Genomic DNA, 19335 nt, shown 5'->3' on the forward strand with positions numbered 1-19335 from the left:
TTCAGGCATGTGTCAGAAGCACCTTCTTGGCCAACAGTGAGGAGAGGCTGGGTTTGGTCTTCCACTCCTGCTGCTTCTCTTTCCCCATCAGCTGACTCAGCTGTTACCCACAGCCATTTAGCAGTTAGTTGTGTTTCATCCACAATTTTGCCTCCATGAAGATTTAGGAAATTCAGGTTTCTGAAGAGCCGTGGTTCCTCTGAGGCAGGCAGACCTAAGCAACTCTTGGTCTACAAAATGTCCAACATAACAGAGGGTCTAAAACTCTTCAGCATGTCACCCAAGAACCTTCTGGTGTGACTCACCTCACCTCCTCCTGACCCAGCTACACTGAGTAAATTCCTACTTCCAAAACAGGACTTGTGCCTTTATTAAACTGTACTACATCTGGTAAACTCCTTAAATTTTATCTCAATGTCACCTACACTGCCTTGAACGTTATCACATACTACTGGAGCACTCTGGATATTCTGCAAATTCCACTTGTTATTCTGGATTTACACCTAATGATAAAATGTTTTTTTTCCTTCATTCCAACTATGAACTACTCAGGGTTGTACTTGCTTCATCTCTGTACCCCAGCCAATGTCTTGCAATGAATAAAGAAATATCTGTCATTACAAGGTGAGAAGAAGCTGTATTAACATTACTCTCACAAGAAGGGCTCTAGGGTTTGGCAGAAAGCCGTTATTTTAGGGCTGTTTGAAAGGGCCTTACTTCTGGGGTCTTTGGGAGACCAAGAAGATAGCATGAAAGGTATGGAAGAATAACAGTACAAGTCATATGGGATAATTTTAATGAGACTTCGTATTTATGTTTTTACAAAAAAAAAAAGAACAAGAAAAAAAAAACCCAACGAAAATAGATATTACACCTTAAAAAAAAGTACAACTGAGCATGGTGGGATACCCACCAGGCAGCATGCCCACCATAATGTGCCATCTGACAACCCGGTGAAAGGACAGTACAAAGGAGACACAAGGCTCCTCCTCAGAGGTTCCATGTAGTACGAGCCTTATGCTAAATTCGCATGTTCTTCTTCCTGGTCCAGTAGGTGGTTGGGTAAGAGGGGGTAAGAATAGGGACAACAGTGGGAGCACAGGTCCAAGAGCAGGGTAGAAAGAAAGATATCCACATCCTGTGGAAGGGCAAGCGAGGGGGGGCAACTTGGGAGTTAAACAGGAGCAGGAAGCTTCTATCATAATCCCAGGATATTGCAGGGGTTAGGGTGGGGGAGGCTGAAGAGAAGAGGTAACTTGTTTACCTCTCCCTGTCTCTCTGGACAGTTCCACTTCTTTATGCTAAGCTCTGTCTGAGACAGGCCCAGAGAGATTCCAGTGATAACCTAGTGATGTGTTCCCAGTGAAGTGCAGAGCTGGCAGGGAGAGCTGGAGTCCTTAGTAAGACACAGCTCCTGGCTCTCGGGGAACAATGAAAAGGACTTCAGCTTTGGCATTGATGCAGTAGGTGACGATGAGAGAGAAGATGAGGATGCCGAAACCCACCATCAGGGTGATAAACTGCAAGGGAGAAGGTGTGGTCAAGGAAGGAGAAAGGCTCTCAGAACTCAGTGCAGTTTTGGACAATGGCGTCAGAAGACAGGACAGTGGAATTCTGGTGCTGGCTTCAAGCACCAAGTATGGAACAATCATGGGCAACAGCTTCCCCAAAATTTGCATATTTAATTCTCTTCATTTGAGAAGGGAAGTTTGTTCTTGAATTACTTAGATTTTAAGTATCTCAAAGGTAGGACCTGTGGCTCTGATTCTCTCATGGGGCTTTTATTACTTATGATGGGGCTCAATAAATCTTAGACTGATTCATTCCAGCTGTGCCAGATGGGGAATGCCAGGTGGGATGACAGCATGGAAGAGCTTCTGGAATTCCAAAGGTTTTAAAAAATGAATTATACTCAAACTACCAGTAGAGAGGCCTCCTAATGGGATATGCTGGTGGGCTAGGATAGGTTTGCAGTAGGTTCTGCTGCAAATCTGGGGCAAATGGGATATGGACCAGGGTATGAACTAAGAAATAATTCAAAATCATTGGAAAGACTCTGCTACTTCCCTTCTGGCCCCATCTCACTCACCTCAAGCTCTTTGCTGGCAATTAGGAATATCCGAGCACGGATATCTTTCCAGCGGCTTTCAGTCCATGTAGAGTATTCAGTGGAGCTCCACTGACTCAGTTCGAAGGCGGGGGACAAGGCCCTGGCAAGTCGTGCCGTGGAACGCACACACCGTGGGAGTCGCTCTGTCTCATTGGAATTCAAAGGGCCCTGCACCCATGAGTACTCATACAGCTGCACAGGAAGATGAGCCACACACAGGCTGAGGTAATTCTCTTCTTACTTGTTCCTTTTACCCAATCAGCACCACATTTGAACCAACTATTAACTGGCTGCTATCCCATTATTTTGTGTAGGTGGTCCAATTTCACCCAGCTATTGCTTCTTCAACACTTGAATTAACTGGTCTGTTCCCCTCCACCAATCTCCATCCCAATCCCCTGAGTCCACATGGACCTAGAAGATCCTCCAGTTCTCCCAAGGGAAAGAGGCCCCAGAGGACCTCCAACACCCACCACCACTCACATCCTTGTTTTCATTTGGGACTTTACTTGGATCCTGGCACTGCTCTCGGGTGAGGTTGGTCACCTTGCCAGTCAAATTTGCCAAGGCATACTGCACAACATAAGTGGTGTTGGTGGGGCTGGAGACGGCAATGTAATGTTGAAGAGGCCCATCACCTGATCATAGGCCAGAGGGGAGTGAGGATTGGGTGGGTGGAAGGTGGGGTGAGGCAGGCAGAAATAGGAAGAGCCCAAGATTGATAGGAGCCAGAGAAAGAAGGTTAAGAGAAAAGGATCCAATATCAGGAGAAAGGAACACAGGAGAAAGAAAATAGAAGAAAAAAAAAAAAAGAGCAAAGAATTAAACCAAAATGATGCCTATTATTCTATACATTTGCTCAGCTAAGGATCACCCTTTTCATACCATATGCTTACCCAGGTAGGACCTTAGGTCCTGTCTGAGGATAGACTGGAACCATGAGTTGTTGGCTCTAACCAGGAACCCATAAAGGAGGCGAGTAACCTAGGGTTGGAATAGCAAGTTGACAAAATGCTGTGATTTTCAGCAAGGCCAGGGAAACAATTAGTGGGCACAAGTTATGGAGCAGGAACCAAAGTAGGAATGGAAGATAGGGACCACCTGTAAGGATGTAGATGTGGCCCACCTAAGAGCTCTCTGAGGCATCATCCTTGTTAGTGTGAAGAGGCATGCTGAGTTTGAAAGTTTGGGAAGTGAGGTAAAGGACATAAGAGGTTGGGGACAGCATGCTGTGTAAAACAAGAGAGGAAGGACCAAAGGCCCATCTGTTCTTACAGTCTTGGGATCAGCCTGAATTGTGTGGCTGTAGTTAGTTCCTCCTGCAAGCTCATAGAGTGCACGTCCCAGCACTGTAGCCACATTCGCCAGGGCCTGTGGTAGGTAAGGAGAGGAGCTAAATGGCTCATCTTGTCCATCCTCAGTGACTTAATTCTAACCATTTTTACTGTGTTCCCCATGCTCCCATCCAACCTGTGTCACTGTTACCTTAGCAGTGTCTGTCACAAAGTTCAGGTCCTCTTCAGGGCTGTGCATCTCAGGATAGGTCACATTAATGTTCTCAGCTGTGTCATAAATGCTCTCATAATAGCTGCCAAAAAAGTTAGCATGAGTCCTGGCTATGTCCAGCCAGGGCCTTGCCCTTTACTTCTTAAAGGCTCCATTAATAGGAACTTGGTACATTATTTTTCATAACCCAGAGGAAAGAAAAAAGAGAAAATTAGGCTCTGTTAGCAAATAAGGCATCGATAAAGAGGAGATAGGAAGGGATAGGTGGCTAGAGAAATACAAAGACTTTCCTGAAGAACAAGGTAGAAAAGGTTAAGTAAGGGCTAGGAAGATGGCTCAGTGGTAGAGCGCTTGCCTTGCATGCCTTAGGCCCTGGGTTCGATTCCTTAGCACCACATAAGCAAAAAGAAAAAAGCCAGAAGTGGCACTGTGGCTCAAGTGGTAGAGCACTAGCCTTGAGCTGAAGAGCTGAGGACAGCGCCCAGGCCCAGAGTTTAGGCCCCACAACCGGACCCAAAAAAAAAAAGAAAAAAAGAAAAAAAAAAAAAGGTTAAGTAAGCACAGGAGACTTTTCTAATCATGTGGTCATGTGGGCTAGAGACACAAGAGGGTGGCTAAAAGCCTTCTCAGAATCAGAGTAACTGTATGTTCCAACTAACATTTACAGTGATGGGACCTCAGAGTAGAGGGAAAATTAGCAGGTATTAGGATTATGTATGCTCAGAGATAAATATAGATTTTTTTGTGGGTTTTTTTTGTGGGTTTTTTTTTGTGTTTTTTTTGGTTGGTCGTGGGGTTTGAATTCTGGGCCTGGGTGTGGTCTCTGAGCTCTTCAGCTCAAAGCGAGCACTCAACCACTTCAGCCACAGTATCACTTCTGGTTTTCTGGTGGTTAATTGGAGATAAGAGTCTCACAGACTTTCCTGTTTGGGCTGGCTTTGAACCGTGATCCTCAGATCTCAGCCTCCGAAGTAGTTAGTATTACAGGTGTGAGCCACCAGCACCTGGTTTGCTCAGGAACATTGGGTCAAGTCATTGTGATAGTCCTTGGGAACTCCAAGCTAAAAGAGTGCTCAGCATTTACAATGACTAAATCCTCATCCCACACATTGAAATCCACACAATCAAATCCAAATCATGTTCAAATGATGAATCATGCCTCACCCTAAAGTAACACAGAAAAGATTTGAAGAGAGCAAACCTGAGGCTAGAACTGTCACTCCCCTAAGTAGAATGAGAAGGGGGCTTAGGCTCTGGACAACTAGAGCTTCAGTATTTTTACTCAGAAACTTATTTGGCTCAAAAAGTAGCAATCTAGGGGCTGGGAAGGTGGCTCAGTGGCAGAGCACTTGCCTTGCATGCTTGAGGCCCTAGGTTCGATTCCTCAGTACCACATAAGCAGGGGGAAAAAAAGCCGGAAGTGACGTTGTGGCTCAAGTGGTAGAGTGCTAGCCTTGAGCTGAAGAGCTGAGGGACAGTGCCCAGGCCCAGAGTTCAGGCCCCACGACCGGACCCCCCCACCCCCCCCCCCAAAAAAAGTAGCAATCTAGCCTGAGTGAAAAGTCCTATTCTCTTAGGCCATAATTTAGAAACAGTTCAACCAAGAAAAGAGATAACTAATAGCACTTCATTTTTTCTTTGGAGCCCTCTCAGTACACTGAACCATGTGTGTCCACCACAGGATAAGAACCTTTACAATGTTACAGTTCACAGAGTATGAGTACCCTTGACTAGACCTGAGAGACCACTGTCATCCTCCATCTAAAGAATACCCCATCTTTCCTAAACTCTCAAAAGGATGCCCTCTGCTGGCAGCCCTAGGGAACTCAGGCCCCAGGGAAATGGGAGGAAGAGGAATCACAAGAGAGGGGGACTGGAAGTGCTACAGTTGAGGATGGTTTTGCTAATATAAAGAGCAAGTCAACGAGAGAACCACTCTCACACATTGAGAGTGACAGTGACAGGTCACTGAGCAAAGAACCCAAACAGCCTAGAGGGGTTTTTGGGGGGTTGGGGAGCAAGAAGCAGGGGTGGAATAAAAGAGCAACTTTCCCCTCAGACTTCAGAACAGTGACTTACCGGTTATGGAAGGACCTAGCATGGTCAGCCAGAACAACACCAGAGATGTTTCGAGCTCGAAGAAATCGCTGTAGAGAAGATGGTGGAAGGGCCTGGGACTGATTCAGTTTCCTGAGGATGACATCAGGGACACCAGCACTACTCCTCTCCAGAGTGGCCAGGAGATCTTCAACCTGAGGGAGTGAAGGAGACTGACAACTGGGAAATAGGAAGCAGGAGGGTTCTCCCAGCCTTTACGTGCTCTGTACTTCTTGCCCTATGCTCTTCTAGATCTATTTTCTTCAAAACTTTTGGGACCAGGGCTTTGGATTACCTATTGCTCCCATCATTATTTCTATAGTTAGGAAATTAGTATATAAAGAAGCAGCCCGTAGTTTTGCCTAGTTTTTTTTTTTTTTTAACTCTGTTGCCTTATCCTCAGTGGCCCTTTCACTTATTATCTGTTGTACAGAATTGGTGAGGGAAAATAATAATGAAAACTCCAACGCTGAATACTAGATGGGTAACCAATTCTCTAGTGCTATAGGAGTAGGGATGATAGCAAAGGTGAAGTGGCAGAAGAGCATTACATGAAGAGCAGCCATAAAGAACTACACCTGAAAAAAAGGGAGGGTCTTAAATAAGCATTTGATAAGGGAGAGTCTTAAATAAGCAGTAAGGAAGTGGAGGTCAATTTGGGGGGTAGGGGACCTGACAAGATGGGAAGATTTCATCAGAGAGGCAAGGACTTACCCATCCTTAATAAGCAGTGTTACTATGCCAGGCATCAAATGATCAGAGAACTATCCATTTGAAAGAACACTGGGGTGTCATTGAGCTCATGATTCTCCCCAGCAAGCAGTAACAACTGTAGTATTTCATCCTTTAGCCAATACCCAACCTGATCCTTTCTCTTATCTGTTAGGTTACCTGGCTCTGCACAGACTCGTTTTTCTGAGACATTGGATCTGTGTGCATCCAGAGATCTAATGAAGATCTTAGGGCTACCTGTAAAGGATGAAGAGGAAATATTTACATAGTCAAGCTCCGGCTGTGGCCTGTTGAAAAGGAGTCAAAGAAGAGGTAGGTAGTGCTGGCAATAAGAACAACAGAACACTAGGGAAAAACTTTAGTTCAAAGGAAGAAGAGAGGCTAGGACTGTGGCTTAGTGGTAGAGTGCTTGCCTAGCATGCATGAAGCCTTGGGTTCGATTCCTCAGTATCACAAACAGAAAAGGCTGGAAGTGGTGCTGTGGCTCAAGTGGTAGAGTGCTAGCTTTGAGCAAAAGCAGCTCAGAGACAGTGCCCAGGCCCTAAGTTCAAGCCCCAGGACTGGCCCAAAAGAAAAAAACAAAGGAAGGAGAGAAAGACACACACTACATACCTGTCCCAGCTCCACAAAATAGTCAATGTTTTCTAACCGCATGGGAAATTTGCCCTTCTCCATATCATACACCATTCGAGAGCTGCCAATGTAATCAAACGTTTCCTGAGGTGTGGAGATAAGTAGGAAAAGGAACAGAAACTTAAAGAATTAGGACAGCCTCAAGAAAAAGATCATCAAAGCTATAGGCAAGAAGGCTACTGTCTTGGGTCATCTGAACTGCTTGTCAGCTTACAGCCACATGACTCCCTCGTCCTTCCTACACCTCCCAGTAATGAAGATCCCTCACAGGTATCATAGGACACCTTGAGCCCAGAAATAGGGAAGTCAGACTTAGTAAAGACCCCAAGCAAACATCAGCTGTTATGTGTATTTCTTGACTCTCCCCTACCTCTATTAGCTCAGCTATGGGTGCCATTCGCTTATCTTAGGCCAGCAGGAATAAGCAGGATCTCTCAGGAGGCAGTAAAAGAACTCAAGACAAAAAATATGAGTGCTAGGAATGTGACTTAGTGATAGAGTGCTTGCCTAGCATGCAAGAAGCCCTGGTTCAATTCCACATAAACAGAAAAAGCTGGAAGTGGCACTGTGGTATTAGCACTGAACAAAAGTAGCTCAGGGGCACTGCCCAGACCCTGAGCTCAAGCGCCAGGACTGGCAAAAAAAAAAAAAAGGAGGCCTCAAAAAGAAGGTGGAGGTAGGAGAGGGTAGATGCTGAAAGCCTATCAATTCAGTGAACAGCTTCCTAAAACAGAGGACTCCAAAAGGGAAACAAATATAGACACATCCAAAAACTCTGCCACCTAACAACTTAGGTTAAGTGCTGAGGTCTTCCCCTTTACCATCCCCCTCCTTCCTGGCCAGCCCACTCAAAGTGAAGAACCCTCACCCCTTGGAAGAAGACAAACATGACATTGCGGGGCAGGGTGATCGCATCAGGTGCCTTCTGCAAAGCTTCAGCTGCAGCCAACTGGGTAACGAAGGAGGCAACAGCACTTTCAGCCCCTGGGGCTACATTCCAGAAAAAAGAACGGCTGTCCAACTAGGTACAACAACAAAAATGAAAGACAGGAGAGGTATACTTTAAAACTGGAAATTAGGACAAAGCCCCATGTCCCCTCTCCTGCTCCAGCTAAGAGCATATATATTTGCTGGAACAATGGATAGAACCAGTACTACAACAACCAGATCCCTCTCCATTTAAGGTCCTTGAGTACATTAACTCTGAAATCAGATATACCCAAGAGAGGCCTGCCAGCTCTTTCTGTGCCAGCTCTGCTGGTACTGTCAGCTTTTTTTAATGCCAGCTCTGCTGGTACTGACCAGGGGCAACACTCACCCGGGTTGCTGCAACCACAACCCTGTCATCAGGCTCCAATGTCCCAGAAGTATTTATAGGCTTAAGCATGCTCCATACGTTGTAGTCTGACAGGGGGTCACAGACGATTTCTGAGCAGTACACAAATAAGATCAAATAGTGATAGGACTAAGGGAGAGGTAGCTATAAAGAAGGCCTGTGAGACCTCTCAAACTCAGTGCCTCATGGACTCTGAGGGTCATCATTTCTAACTCCAACTGTCCCAGACTATGTTCTCTGGTGACATCCACTTCAGTACAAGCTGTCTAAACTGTTCAAAACTGTAGCGGCTATTCCCACTCAGTGTTTCCACTGCCCAAGTCTGCACCAACCTCCCTGGCCCAGTATCCCTGCTCTTACCATAGTGCACCCAACACAGCTTGGACCCCTTACCTGGGTTGATACTAAAGGTGCTCTGGATGAAGCTTCGTCGCATGCAGGTGGCAGTGCTGATAACTGCGTGCATGTGTGAGAAGAGCTGCATGGCACACAATGGGAAGTTGGGTGCTGAGCCATTCTCACTCAGGTTGTGATCTTGATAGCACTGGAAGGGAGATAGACCCCACTGAGAAGGCTAGTGTGGAATTCTTTTCTTCCCAGAAAAAGGAAATCCCATCTCCATTTTTTTTTTAATTTTTAATTTTTTGTGCCAGTTCCAGGGCTTGAACTCGGGGTTTGGACAGTACCTCTGAGCTTTTTTGCTCAAGGTTAGTGCTCTACCATTTAAACCCAGATCCACATTTTATTTTATTTATTTATTTTTTGGGTCCAGTCGTGGGGCCTGAACTCGGCCTGGGCGCTGTCCCTCAGCTCTTCAACTCAAGGCTAGCACTCTACCACTTGAGCCACAGTGCCACTTCCGGCTTTGTTCTTATGTGGTGCTGAGGAATCGAACCCAGGGCCTCGAGCATGCAAGGCAAGTGCTCTACCACTGAGCCACCTTCCCAGCCCCCCAGATCCACATTTTAGTGTCTAACTGGAGATAAGAATCTCAAGGACTTTCCTGCCTGGGCTGGCTTCAAACCTCTATGCTCAGACCTCAGCCTCCAGAGTACATGGGATTCTAGGCAGGAGCCACTGGTGCCTGGTTTCCATCTCCATTCTTTCTTTTTTTTTTTGGGTCCGGTTATGGGGCCTGAACTCTGGGCCTGAGCACTGTCCCTCAGCTCTTCAGCTCAAGGCTAGAACTCTACCACTTGAGCCACAGCGCCACTTCCAGCTTTTTTTTCTTTTTGCTTATGTGGTGCTGAGGAATCAAACCCAGGGCCTCAGGCATGCAAGGCAAGCGCTCTACCACTGAGCCACCTTCCCAGCCCTCCATCTCCATTCTTAAGCTACTCCCTTTGGGAAACATTTATCCAGGAGCTACAGGTGTCCTGGTATAAATAGAGTCTATAAGATCAAAGATAAAAACTCCTCAATAGGTGACAAGAGAAATGGACTCAATAGTTTGCCCAATAGTTTGGTTAGAGTAGATAAATTTAACTTGTTCCAGAATGGCCCATTTGAACCACTATTTTTTTTTTTTTTTTTTTGGTTGGTCATAGGGCTTTGAATTCTGGGCCTGAGCACTGTCCCTGCACTCTTCAGCTCAAGGAAATCGCTCTACCACTTGAGCCACAGTGCCACTTCTGGTTTTCTGGTAGTTAATTGGAGATAAGTCTCACAGACTTTTCTGCCCAGGCTGGCTTTGAATCGTGATCCTCAGATCTCAGCCTCCTGAGTAGCTAGGGTTACAGATGTGAGTGTTTTTTGTTTTGTTTTGGTTTGGTTTTGTTTTTTGTTGAGACTGGGAATTGCTATGTAGTCTATGATAGCCTCAGACTCATAATCCTTCTATTGAGACTTCAGGTATTGCCTACATACCTGTTCTGGTGTGATCTGAGCCAATTAAGAAGCGCTGGCTAAAAATCAAATGTTAATAATCAATTCATCTTAGAAATCTTAGAAATCAAGTCACTTTGTTAACTAACTGTGGATAAATCTTCTAACTACTCTTTTTTTTTTTTGGGGGGGGGGGACAGGGGATCTGGTCATGGGGCCTGAACTCTGTCTGGGCCTGGATGCTGTCCCTCAGCTCTTCAGCTCAAGGCTAGCACTCTACCACTTGAGCCACAGCACCACTTCCGGCTTTTTTCTTTTTGCTTATGTGGTGCTGAGGAATCGAACCCAGGGCTTCATTTATGCAAGGCAAGCGCTCTACCACTGAGCCACCTTCCCAACCCTCTAACTACTCAATGTTAAAATGAATGAATATACTAGACTAGAATTAGGCTACAATTCTTTATGTCCTGTTATAGGGTTTGAGATCTTGCTTGGCTTTTTTTGCTCACAGCTGGCACTATACTACCTGAACTACACCTCCAACTTGAACTTTTTGCTAATTGGTTATAAGAATTACCTGGATTTATCTGCCTGGGCTGGCTTTGAACTGTGATCCTCAGATCTCAGCCTTTGAATAGCTAGAATTATAGACACATGTCACCAGCATCTGGCCCTTAACTGAATCTTTCAATGACTACTCCAAAGTGGCTTTTTGTTTGTTTTTTTTGCAAGACATGGGGCTCGAACTCAGAGCCTGGGCACCCTCCCTGGGCTCTTTTGCTCAAGGCTAGCACTCTATCATTTGAATCACATGTCCACTTCCAGGTTTTTTGGTGGTTAACTGGTGTCTTGCACTTCAAACTGTGATCCTCAGATATCAGCCTCCTGAGAAGTGTAATTATAGATGAGCCATGAGCACCCAGCTTCAATTATTTTTAACATTTTCTTCCAGTCTAAAATGCTTTGCTGAGTGCTGTTGCTGTATCATGTCTATAATCCTAACTACTTAGAAGGCGGAGATTTGAGAATCATGGTTCCAACTGAGTCTAGGCAAACAAATCTGAGATTCATTTTCCTATAACCAAATGAAAGCCAGAGAGTACAGGCATGGCTCAAGTAGTCCAGTGCCAGCTGTGAGTGCAAGAAGAGCAAGAGCGCAAAGCCCTGAGTTCAAGCCCTAGTACTAGAGATAAAAAGATAGACAGATAGACTGACAGCTTTAATGCTGTGATTATCAGACAGGAAAGAAATTAGATGTGAAGAAAATAAACCTCTTGGGTTTTTTTTTTTTTGAGAAACTTTTTCAAAGTATGTAATTGTGAAAGGAATTCCTTCCAAATAATTTTCTTTCTCATCATAATTACTAGGAGCTGGCAGAGTCAGTACCTGTTTGATGATCTTGGTTTCATTTTCATCCTCAAGAAGAAAAATGGGGAAACTAAAGTCTTCATAAGCCAAGCCATTACCCAAAGAGTTCCATAGTGTTTCTTTACAGTGAGCAAACTCTGGCCCATAAGAGTTGGAGTAAACACCTGAAATGTGGAAAAGGAAGTGAGGGAGATAGGTTAGAGGACATCAAGCACTTAAGTAACAGGTGAAGGAGAAAGATTAAATATTAGAGGATTGGGACTAAGTTCAAAAATGTAAACATGAATCTATCATCAGTCACATTAAAATAAAGATACTGGTTATTGGGAGAAACCTAGGCTGGCAGATTAGGCATCTGGGCAGGTGACATGAAGGAATAACACAAAAGAAGGGGAAAAAGGAGGGAGAGGGGAAAGGAAATGAGCAGCAAGGTCATAAGAAACCCTATACAGCTGAAGGCATGGATCAAATGGTAGAGTACCTACAAACCAAGTGCAATGCCCTGAGTTCAAACCCAGTACTGCCAAAAAAGAAAGATAAAACAAAACAACAAAACAAAATAAATGGAAGGAAGGAATAAAAGGAAGGAACAAAGGAAAAGAAACTCTGTTTTCTGTTTGGGAGTTAGCTGTTTACAACACATGACACCCACAGATACAGATGATCCACCTTCCTTCCCTCCCTCCCTCCCTACAAACAAACACACACTCACACACACAAATACACTTTTAAGACTGAAGCAACAATAAACCCTGCACAACAGTAGGCTCTTCTGATCCTTTGGGGCTCTTACCAAACCCATCATTTGGGCACTGCACGCTAGGAGAGAAGCCTATGGTAGAATTGGGCTTGGAAAAAGTCACTGCGAGACCAGCAATTCGGCTGGTTCTCCCTTTCAGCTTTTCCATTATATCCCTGAAATAGAAGGAATGCCATGAGAGAAGACAGAAGGTATCAGCCAAATGCCCTGGTCTCCTCCCCATGCAAATGAATAGACAATTAGGGACTGGAACTATCCACTCACTCTTTCCCTTTCTGGTCTCTAACTTCTGAGTCTGGATGAGTTCAGGGTTTAATCTCATCTACTTTGTTCTTGAGTAAAACCAAGACCTTTGGCATCCCTCCCTGAGATCCTTACTCTACTATTAAGGTTTCTAAGAGGATTCCCTTTGATGGTACTTCTTCCCTTATGAACGCCAACCCTGCCACCATGCCCCCTGACCAGACTAAGGCTGCTATACTTCCAAATATGAGAACTGTTCAATGAATTACTCTTTCTTTCTCTGGATATATCTTCCCAGCAGGCACATCCAGTTCTTACCTGTTAAAGAGCTTGCCGTCCAGCAGAACCATGTAAGGGGGATTGGGGCCATCTGTCAACACCCATTGCAGGTCCTCTTCTTTCTCCACTACATGGATAACTCCTGTGTCCCCATTAATTGAAGCTGCCAAGATAGAATGGATCAAATTAAAGCTCCCACAGGTGACAATTCTGACTTTGTCTCCCTGCTTCTACAGATCTTTTGCCCTTAAATTGCCTGAACTTGGAGGACTGAATTGTCCCTAGCTCCACTGAAAAGAAGAACAGGAGGACAAAAGATCCCAAGAGAACCCAAGAGGTCTTGATGCCAGAAAGGTTCTTTGGTCTTTTCATTCCCTTCCATTTCAACCACTTCATTTAACAATATACACAAGACTCTAGAACAGTAGACATTCAAATTTCCAAACCTGTATCTTCTCCAGGAAATATCAAACTCTAGAGCTCTAGCTTAGACTTCTTCCCCCTCCCCCTTTTTTTTGTCAGTCATGGGGTTTGAACTCTGGGCCTGGGTGCTGTCCCTCAGCTCTTCAGCTCAAGGCAGGTGCTCTACCACTTGAGCCACAGTGCTTCTTCTGGTTTTCTGGTGGTTTATTGGAGATAAGAGTCTCTCGGACTTACTTTCCTTCCCAGGCTGGCTTTGAACCACGATCCTCAGATCTCAGTCTCCTGAGTAGCTAGGATTACAGGCATGTGCCACTGGCACCCAGCAGACATCTTCCTTTTTAAAGTGTATAGATCTCCTGGCCTCAGTATAATCATTCCTTTGCTTTAGTTAGGAACAACTTTACTTGTTCCTGGCTAATTTCAGGTGAAATTAAGAACTTTAAGGTTTCTAGAACAAAGCTTCCCATCTGACACATCTTCAATGGATTAGAGATGTATTGATAATTGCTCTCCTTTCTTTGTATGGTCATTTGCTGCCAGAAATAGACTCTTTATCTCAGGATGCCTTACAAATTGCATCCATTTCAATATGTGCCAGGGTGCCACAAAAGACCATTTCTTTTTTTTTTTTTTTTTGATCGGTCGTGAGGCTTGAACTCTGGGCCTGGGCGCTGTCCCTCAGCTCTTCAGCTCAAGGCAAGCACTCGACCATTTGAACCACAGTGCCACTTTCAGCTTTTTCTGCTTATGTGGTGCTGAGGAATCGAACCCAGGGCCTCATGCATACGAGGCAAGTACTCTACCACTGAGCTACCTTCCCAGCCCACAAAGACCATTTCTATGTATCTTATAATGTGACAAAGATTGGGAAACATTAATTTATGGGACAGATAGTTAAGAATGTCTACAATTGTACACAATTGGAGGCAGCTGGTAATATTCCTCAGCTTCCCAAGGGATCTATAGAGAACTAGGATCTTTTTGCCAGTCTATTCTCCATTGAAGATGAATCTGTTGTTCATCAATTATTTTAGAACAGTAGTTCTCAGCCCTGACTGCATCTTGTAGATTTTTTTTCCCCTTTTTCTCTTTTTTTTCTTCATTGTAGTGGGGAGTGAATGCAAGATATCATATATGCTAAACATACAATACCCTTAATCCCCGGAGTCTTAAAAAATAGATGCTTGGGCTGGGCACTGGAGGCTCATGCCTGTAATCCTAGATACTCAGGAGGCTGAGATCTGAGGATCAAAGCCATCCCAGGCAGGAAAGTCCTTGAGACTCTTATCTCCAATAAACCACAGAAAACAGGAAACTTCAGCAAGGAACAGTTCACAGAACAAGAAAAGACATATAACTGTCTTTGAGCATTTTAAGGATCCAACAGAAGTAGGGCATTATAACCAGAAAACAAAATCTGGATCTCATTTTTTTCCCTTAAGGCCAGCCACATTAATTAAAAAGGGCATAGTCTGCTAAGAATGGATTGATATGAGGAAGTAGGACTTAGAAGTAAGTAGGTTGAAAAGGAACAAGATCTTAATGAGGAAGTAGCCAGAGTCCAGCTCCTCCCTTCTTGTTTCTCTGTATTAGCACTAGGCTTTATATCTAGAGACTACTGCTTTGCTTCCCACAGGGCTTCTGGAAGACTATCTAGTAGGAACACTCATTACCAAAGGGAATTTTTCAGCTCCAGGAGGATGAGATCCTGGCTTCTTGCACTTACAATGAGGTTTTAACAAATCTACCAATCTGATCTCAGCCCATTGTGGATCTGGTTCTCTTTCATCTACAAATTCAATTTAAAAACTAAATCTTCAAAAAACTTTGAGACTGTTTAGAACCATTCAACCTACACCTAGTGTTTCTTGTAGCAGGGTCATGGAGCAATCAACATATAGTATAGCTAAAATGACAGATAAACTATAGCCTTTCTGAGCAATTCCCTTACTTCCAATAACTATTTCTTCTTAACAAGTTGAACGGATTCAGGTAATCACATAGTACTGCTGAGGCCATGCTATATATTCGTTATCATCAATGACCATATTAAAAGACATTTTAATGCTGGATGTGGTAGCTGATTCTATAATTCAGCACTTAGGAATTTGAAGCAGGAGGATAACAGGTTTGTGACCAACCTAGGCTGCTATATTGTAAGACTCGGTCTTGAAAAAACCAAAACAAGTAAATAAACAAAAAGTCAAGACTGTTTTGGCAAGACTATTCCAAACACTATTTATTACAGGAATAATCTGAAATTCAAAGGTGACCAATTTGATGATGAAAAAGCCAAGATCAGATTCTAAGTTTCCAGTTTACTTGCAAAATCATACTTTGAAAGAACTACTGTCTATGGAAAATGAAAATCTCAACACAGTAGCCTAAATAGAAAGCAAACTAGGATTCAGCCTTCACAACTTTTTCCCCTCCTCTATAAGCTTCATAGTTTTTACCCCAAGATATCATGGAACACTGTTTTGGAACACTTTTACAAAGCCCAAAAATGCATCCAATCTGGCCACTGGTGACTCATACTGTAAGCCTAGCTACTCAGGAGGCTGAGATCTAGGGATCATGGTTCAAAGACAGTCTAGGCAAGAAAGTCTGTGAAACTCTTATCTCCAAGTAACCACCAGAAAACCAGAAGTGGCACTGTGACTCAGCTCACACCTGTAATCCTAGCTACTCAGGAGGCTGAGAGCTGAGGATCTCGGTTCAAAGCCAGCCCAGGCAGGAAAGTCCCTGAGACTCTTGTCTCCAATAAAGCACTAGAAAACTGGAAGTGGTGCTGTGGCTCAAGCAGTAGAGCGCTTGCCTTGAACTGAAGAGTGCAGGGACAGCGCCCAAGCCCAGAGTTCAAGCCCAGTGACGGACAAAAAAAAAAAAAAAAGAAAGAAAGAAAGAAAAGTGCACAAATGCTATGCTCTTGCAACTAACTATACAGAGTTTTCAATGCTTTCTATGAATTGCACCTACTAAATGAAGCTTAAACTCTGGGTTCAAATGCAAGCACTACAAAAAATAAAAAAAATAGAAAAATCCAGGTATGGTGTCCGAGGCCTATAATTCTAGCATTCAGGAAGCTACAACAGGAGCCTATTAGATTTGAGACCAGCCTGGAATGCAAAACATATAGCAAAACCCTTCAAAAGGTGGCTCACACCTGTAATCCTAACTACTCAGGAGGCTGAGATCTGAGGATCACGGTTCAAAGCCAGCCCAGGCAGGAAAGTCCCTGAGACTCTTGTCTCCAATAAAGCACTAGAAAACCGTAAGTGGCACTGTGGTTCAAGCGGTAGAGCGCTTGCCTTGAGCTGAAGAGTGCAGAGACAGCACCCAAGCCCAGAGTTCAAGCCCCATGTCCGACCAAAAAAAAAAAAAAAGCCAGGCTGGGTGCCTGTGACTCACTTCTGTAATCTTAGCTACTCAGGAGACTGAGATCTGAGGATCACAGTTCAAAGCCAGGCTGGGCAGAAAAGTCCGTGAGACTCTTATCTCCAATAAACCACTAGAAAACTGGAAGTGGCACTGTGACTCAAGTGGTAGAGCACTCCCCTTGAGCTAAGAGTGCAAGGACAGCACCCAAGCCCAGAGTTCAAGCCCCACAACTGACGATAGAAAAAAGCCCCATTTTACATTTTACTTCTAGACATATCACTCAAAGTGCAGGTAATAACGATCCATAGATAGTATGATCTTGGGAAAATTATTCAATTTCTCTAAGCCTCATGATATACAATATTAAAGGAAATGTTGTGGGGGTTAAATGAGAAGACAGACGTCAAACAACTTAGTATACACCATTTACTAAATATTAGCTCTTGTTTATCATTCTTGGTTTGGCAGATGGTTCTCTATAATCTCCTACTCACATAATCTGAGGGCCAAGACTTACAAGCAGAACAAGGATCTTTTTTAGTATCACCATTCAGACTGAAATATTAATGCCCACAAACACAAATCCCAAACTCAACTTACACTGGCAGCCAATTTGATGAGTGGCATTAAGCAGACGGACACAGGGAGCTGTTTTATTTAAGGGAATGTAGATTTTTCTCTCCACTGAGTTTCCTCCACACAAACCTGGTAAGAAATGTTAGAAGAAATTACTGAACAAGACGCTAGCATCTATCATGACATTAACTTGATTCATAGCACATCATTCAATACCATACTTTTTTTTGGGGGTAGGGGGTGGAGGGCTGATATTTGGAGTTTGAACTTAGGGCCATGAGCTTGCTTGACTGGCTAGCATTCTACTACTTAAGCCTTGCTACCTAGCTTTTTGCTGGTTATTTTGGAGATGGAGTCTCAAAGACTCTTCTGCCCAGCTGGCTTCAAATATGACACTCCCTCCAACCCCTCCAACCACCCCCCCCCCCCCGCAGCCCCTGATTTCAGCCACTAGAGTAACTAGGACTACAAACATATGCCACGGGGTCCTGTGCCTTGTAAAATGTCCATTCTTTTAATTTTTTGGACAGTTTTTTGAAAGATAAATGCTTAAGAGTATCCACCTATGTATCTCAGAAGGTTTAAATTCCACAAGGAGAAACTACAGTTAAAAGAGATGAAACATGATTTGTCCAAAGAAAAGTGTTTGTCCTTATATGTGCTTTATATTGCATGTACACTTTTGGCTCTTGCTTAGTGTTTCTGCCCAAAGCTGGTACTTTTTTTTTTTTTTTGGGGGGGGGTCCAGTCGTGGGGCCTGAACTCTGGGCCTGGGTGCTGTCCCTCAGCTCTTCAGCTCAAGGCTAGCACTTTACCACTTGAGCCACAGCTCCACTTCCGGCTTTTTTCTTTTTGCTTATGTGGTGCTGAGGAATCGAACCCAGGGCCTCAGGCATGCAAGGCAAGCACTCTACCACTGAGCCACCTTCCCAGCCCGTCTGTGAGACTCTTATCTCAGAAAACTATAAGTGGAACTGTGGCTCAAAGTGAAAGAGTGCTTGCCTTGAGTAAAAAAGGTCAAGGACAGTACCCAGGCCCCAAGTTGTAACTCCACATTCAACCATTAAAAAAAAGAAAAGTGCTGGCCCAAAAATATAACTTACCAAAGCAAACAAAAATATACCTAAAACTTTTGCAGGGGATATGAACAAAATGGGGAGAAACCTTATGCCACCACACACCTGTTCAGTTACACATCTCCAGTAGGTCATTGGTGTATACCTACAATGTGAGACCTCTAGTTTCTCCCTGGGTGGTGTTTTTTTTTTCTTTTTAATGTGAATTTTGGTAAAGAAATAGTCATAATTAAATCATAAGTAAATGCAGGCTTGTTACATTTTAGTGCTCAATCACAAAAAGAAAAGGAAAAAAAAAGCTAAAGTTCCTTGAGTCACTACAGTTTTAGCCTACCTCAGTTTCACTTTGACCGAGGAAAGAAACTGAGATCTGACATGAGTTTATGATGGGATCAACAGAAGACGAAATGATAACTCTACATTTTCAGGCTCTCACACCACCCACAAACAAGCTTGTTTCAGTCTCAAAAAGCCTAAATACGGGGAAGGAAGTTCAACTTTCACACCTGTCCCTTTCGATTATGGGTGGGGTAGCTAGGGCTCTGGGGAAAAGCAGGCTTCGGGTGAAGCGGTTGAGAAATCAGGCTGGAAATCCAGTAAGAGGTCTGAAAGTGGGAGTGAAGCGTTCCAACCTGCTGCCGGGTGGAAGGGACGAAGAAGGTCCAGGCTAACAGGGGGGAACTTCTGTCGTGGGAACGAAAGAGAAAGAGCATTTACAGGTTGGGGGGACAGAGGGGCAGCGGGGACCAGAAGGGAAACGCCGCCTTCGCTCGCGGGCGGGCAGAGCCGGAGGTACCCCTTACAGACCGGAGCCCACCGGTGGGGAAGCCTCACCTGCCAGTACCACGGAGAAAGACAGAAGGCGAAGAAGACCCCGACTTCCTGGGTGAGCCCCTGAGCCGCCCCCAGCCGTGGCCATCTTGACGCTCCGCTGGGCGGAAGTCTCAATTCTCCCCAAGTCCAGCAGCGGCCTCTCTAGGATTCCACCAGC

The 19335-nt window shown here is 44.4% G+C and overlaps 1 protein-coding gene across 2 annotated transcripts; it reads right to left on the minus strand.

The window, feature by feature from the left end:
* Positions 1-779: 779 nt before the first annotated feature.
* On the minus strand, positions 780-19330 carry Ncstn (nicastrin). 2 transcript variants are annotated; one of them, XM_070000281.1, is made up of 17 exons: positions 19179-19330; positions 17293-17397; positions 12928-13051; positions 12400-12521; positions 11625-11770; positions 8808-8958; positions 8397-8506; positions 7947-8099; positions 7058-7162; positions 6605-6682; positions 5696-5868; positions 3596-3698; positions 3386-3481; positions 3007-3094; positions 2594-2748; positions 2090-2302; positions 780-1520 (listed from the first exon to the last, which is right to left on the minus strand). In XM_070000281.1, exons 1-17 carry the CDS (start codon positions 19261-19263, stop codon positions 1398-1400), a joined length of 2130 nt encoding a protein of 709 aa, XP_069856382.1. In that variant the 5' UTR covers positions 19264-19330; the 3' UTR covers positions 780-1397. The 2 variants fall into 2 exon arrangements, with proteins under 2 accessions (XP_069856382.1, XP_069856383.1); XM_070000282.1 differs by lacking the exons at positions 12400-12521; positions 19179-19330 and having other exon boundaries at positions 17293-17381.
* Positions 19331-19335: the final 5 nt, after the last annotated feature.

Source organism: Dipodomys merriami, unplaced genomic scaffold (assembly GCF_024711535.1).
Source record: "Dipodomys merriami isolate MVZ:Mamm:240054 unplaced genomic scaffold, mDipMer1.0.p SCAF_56, whole genome shotgun sequence".
NCBI lineage: Eukaryota > Metazoa > Chordata > Mammalia > Rodentia > Heteromyidae > Dipodomys > Dipodomys merriami.

What these genes read in the sequence shown, in the direction of transcription:
- Ncstn (XM_070000281.1), bottom strand. Translation starts at nt 19,263, where the DNA reads ATGGCCACGGCTGGGGGCGGCTCAGGGGCTCACCCAGGAAGTCGGGGT. An exon ending in TGTTTGTCTTCTTCCAAGGG is followed by an intron (nt 7,163 to 7,946) that starts GTGAGGGTTCTT and finishes TCCACACCTCAG; the next exon opens with GAAACGTTTGATTACATTGG. An exon ending in ACGAGTCTGTGCAGAGCCAG is followed by an intron (nt 5,869 to 6,604) that starts GTAACCTAACAG and finishes TCACTCCCTCAG; the next exon opens with GTTGAAGATCTCCTGGCCAC.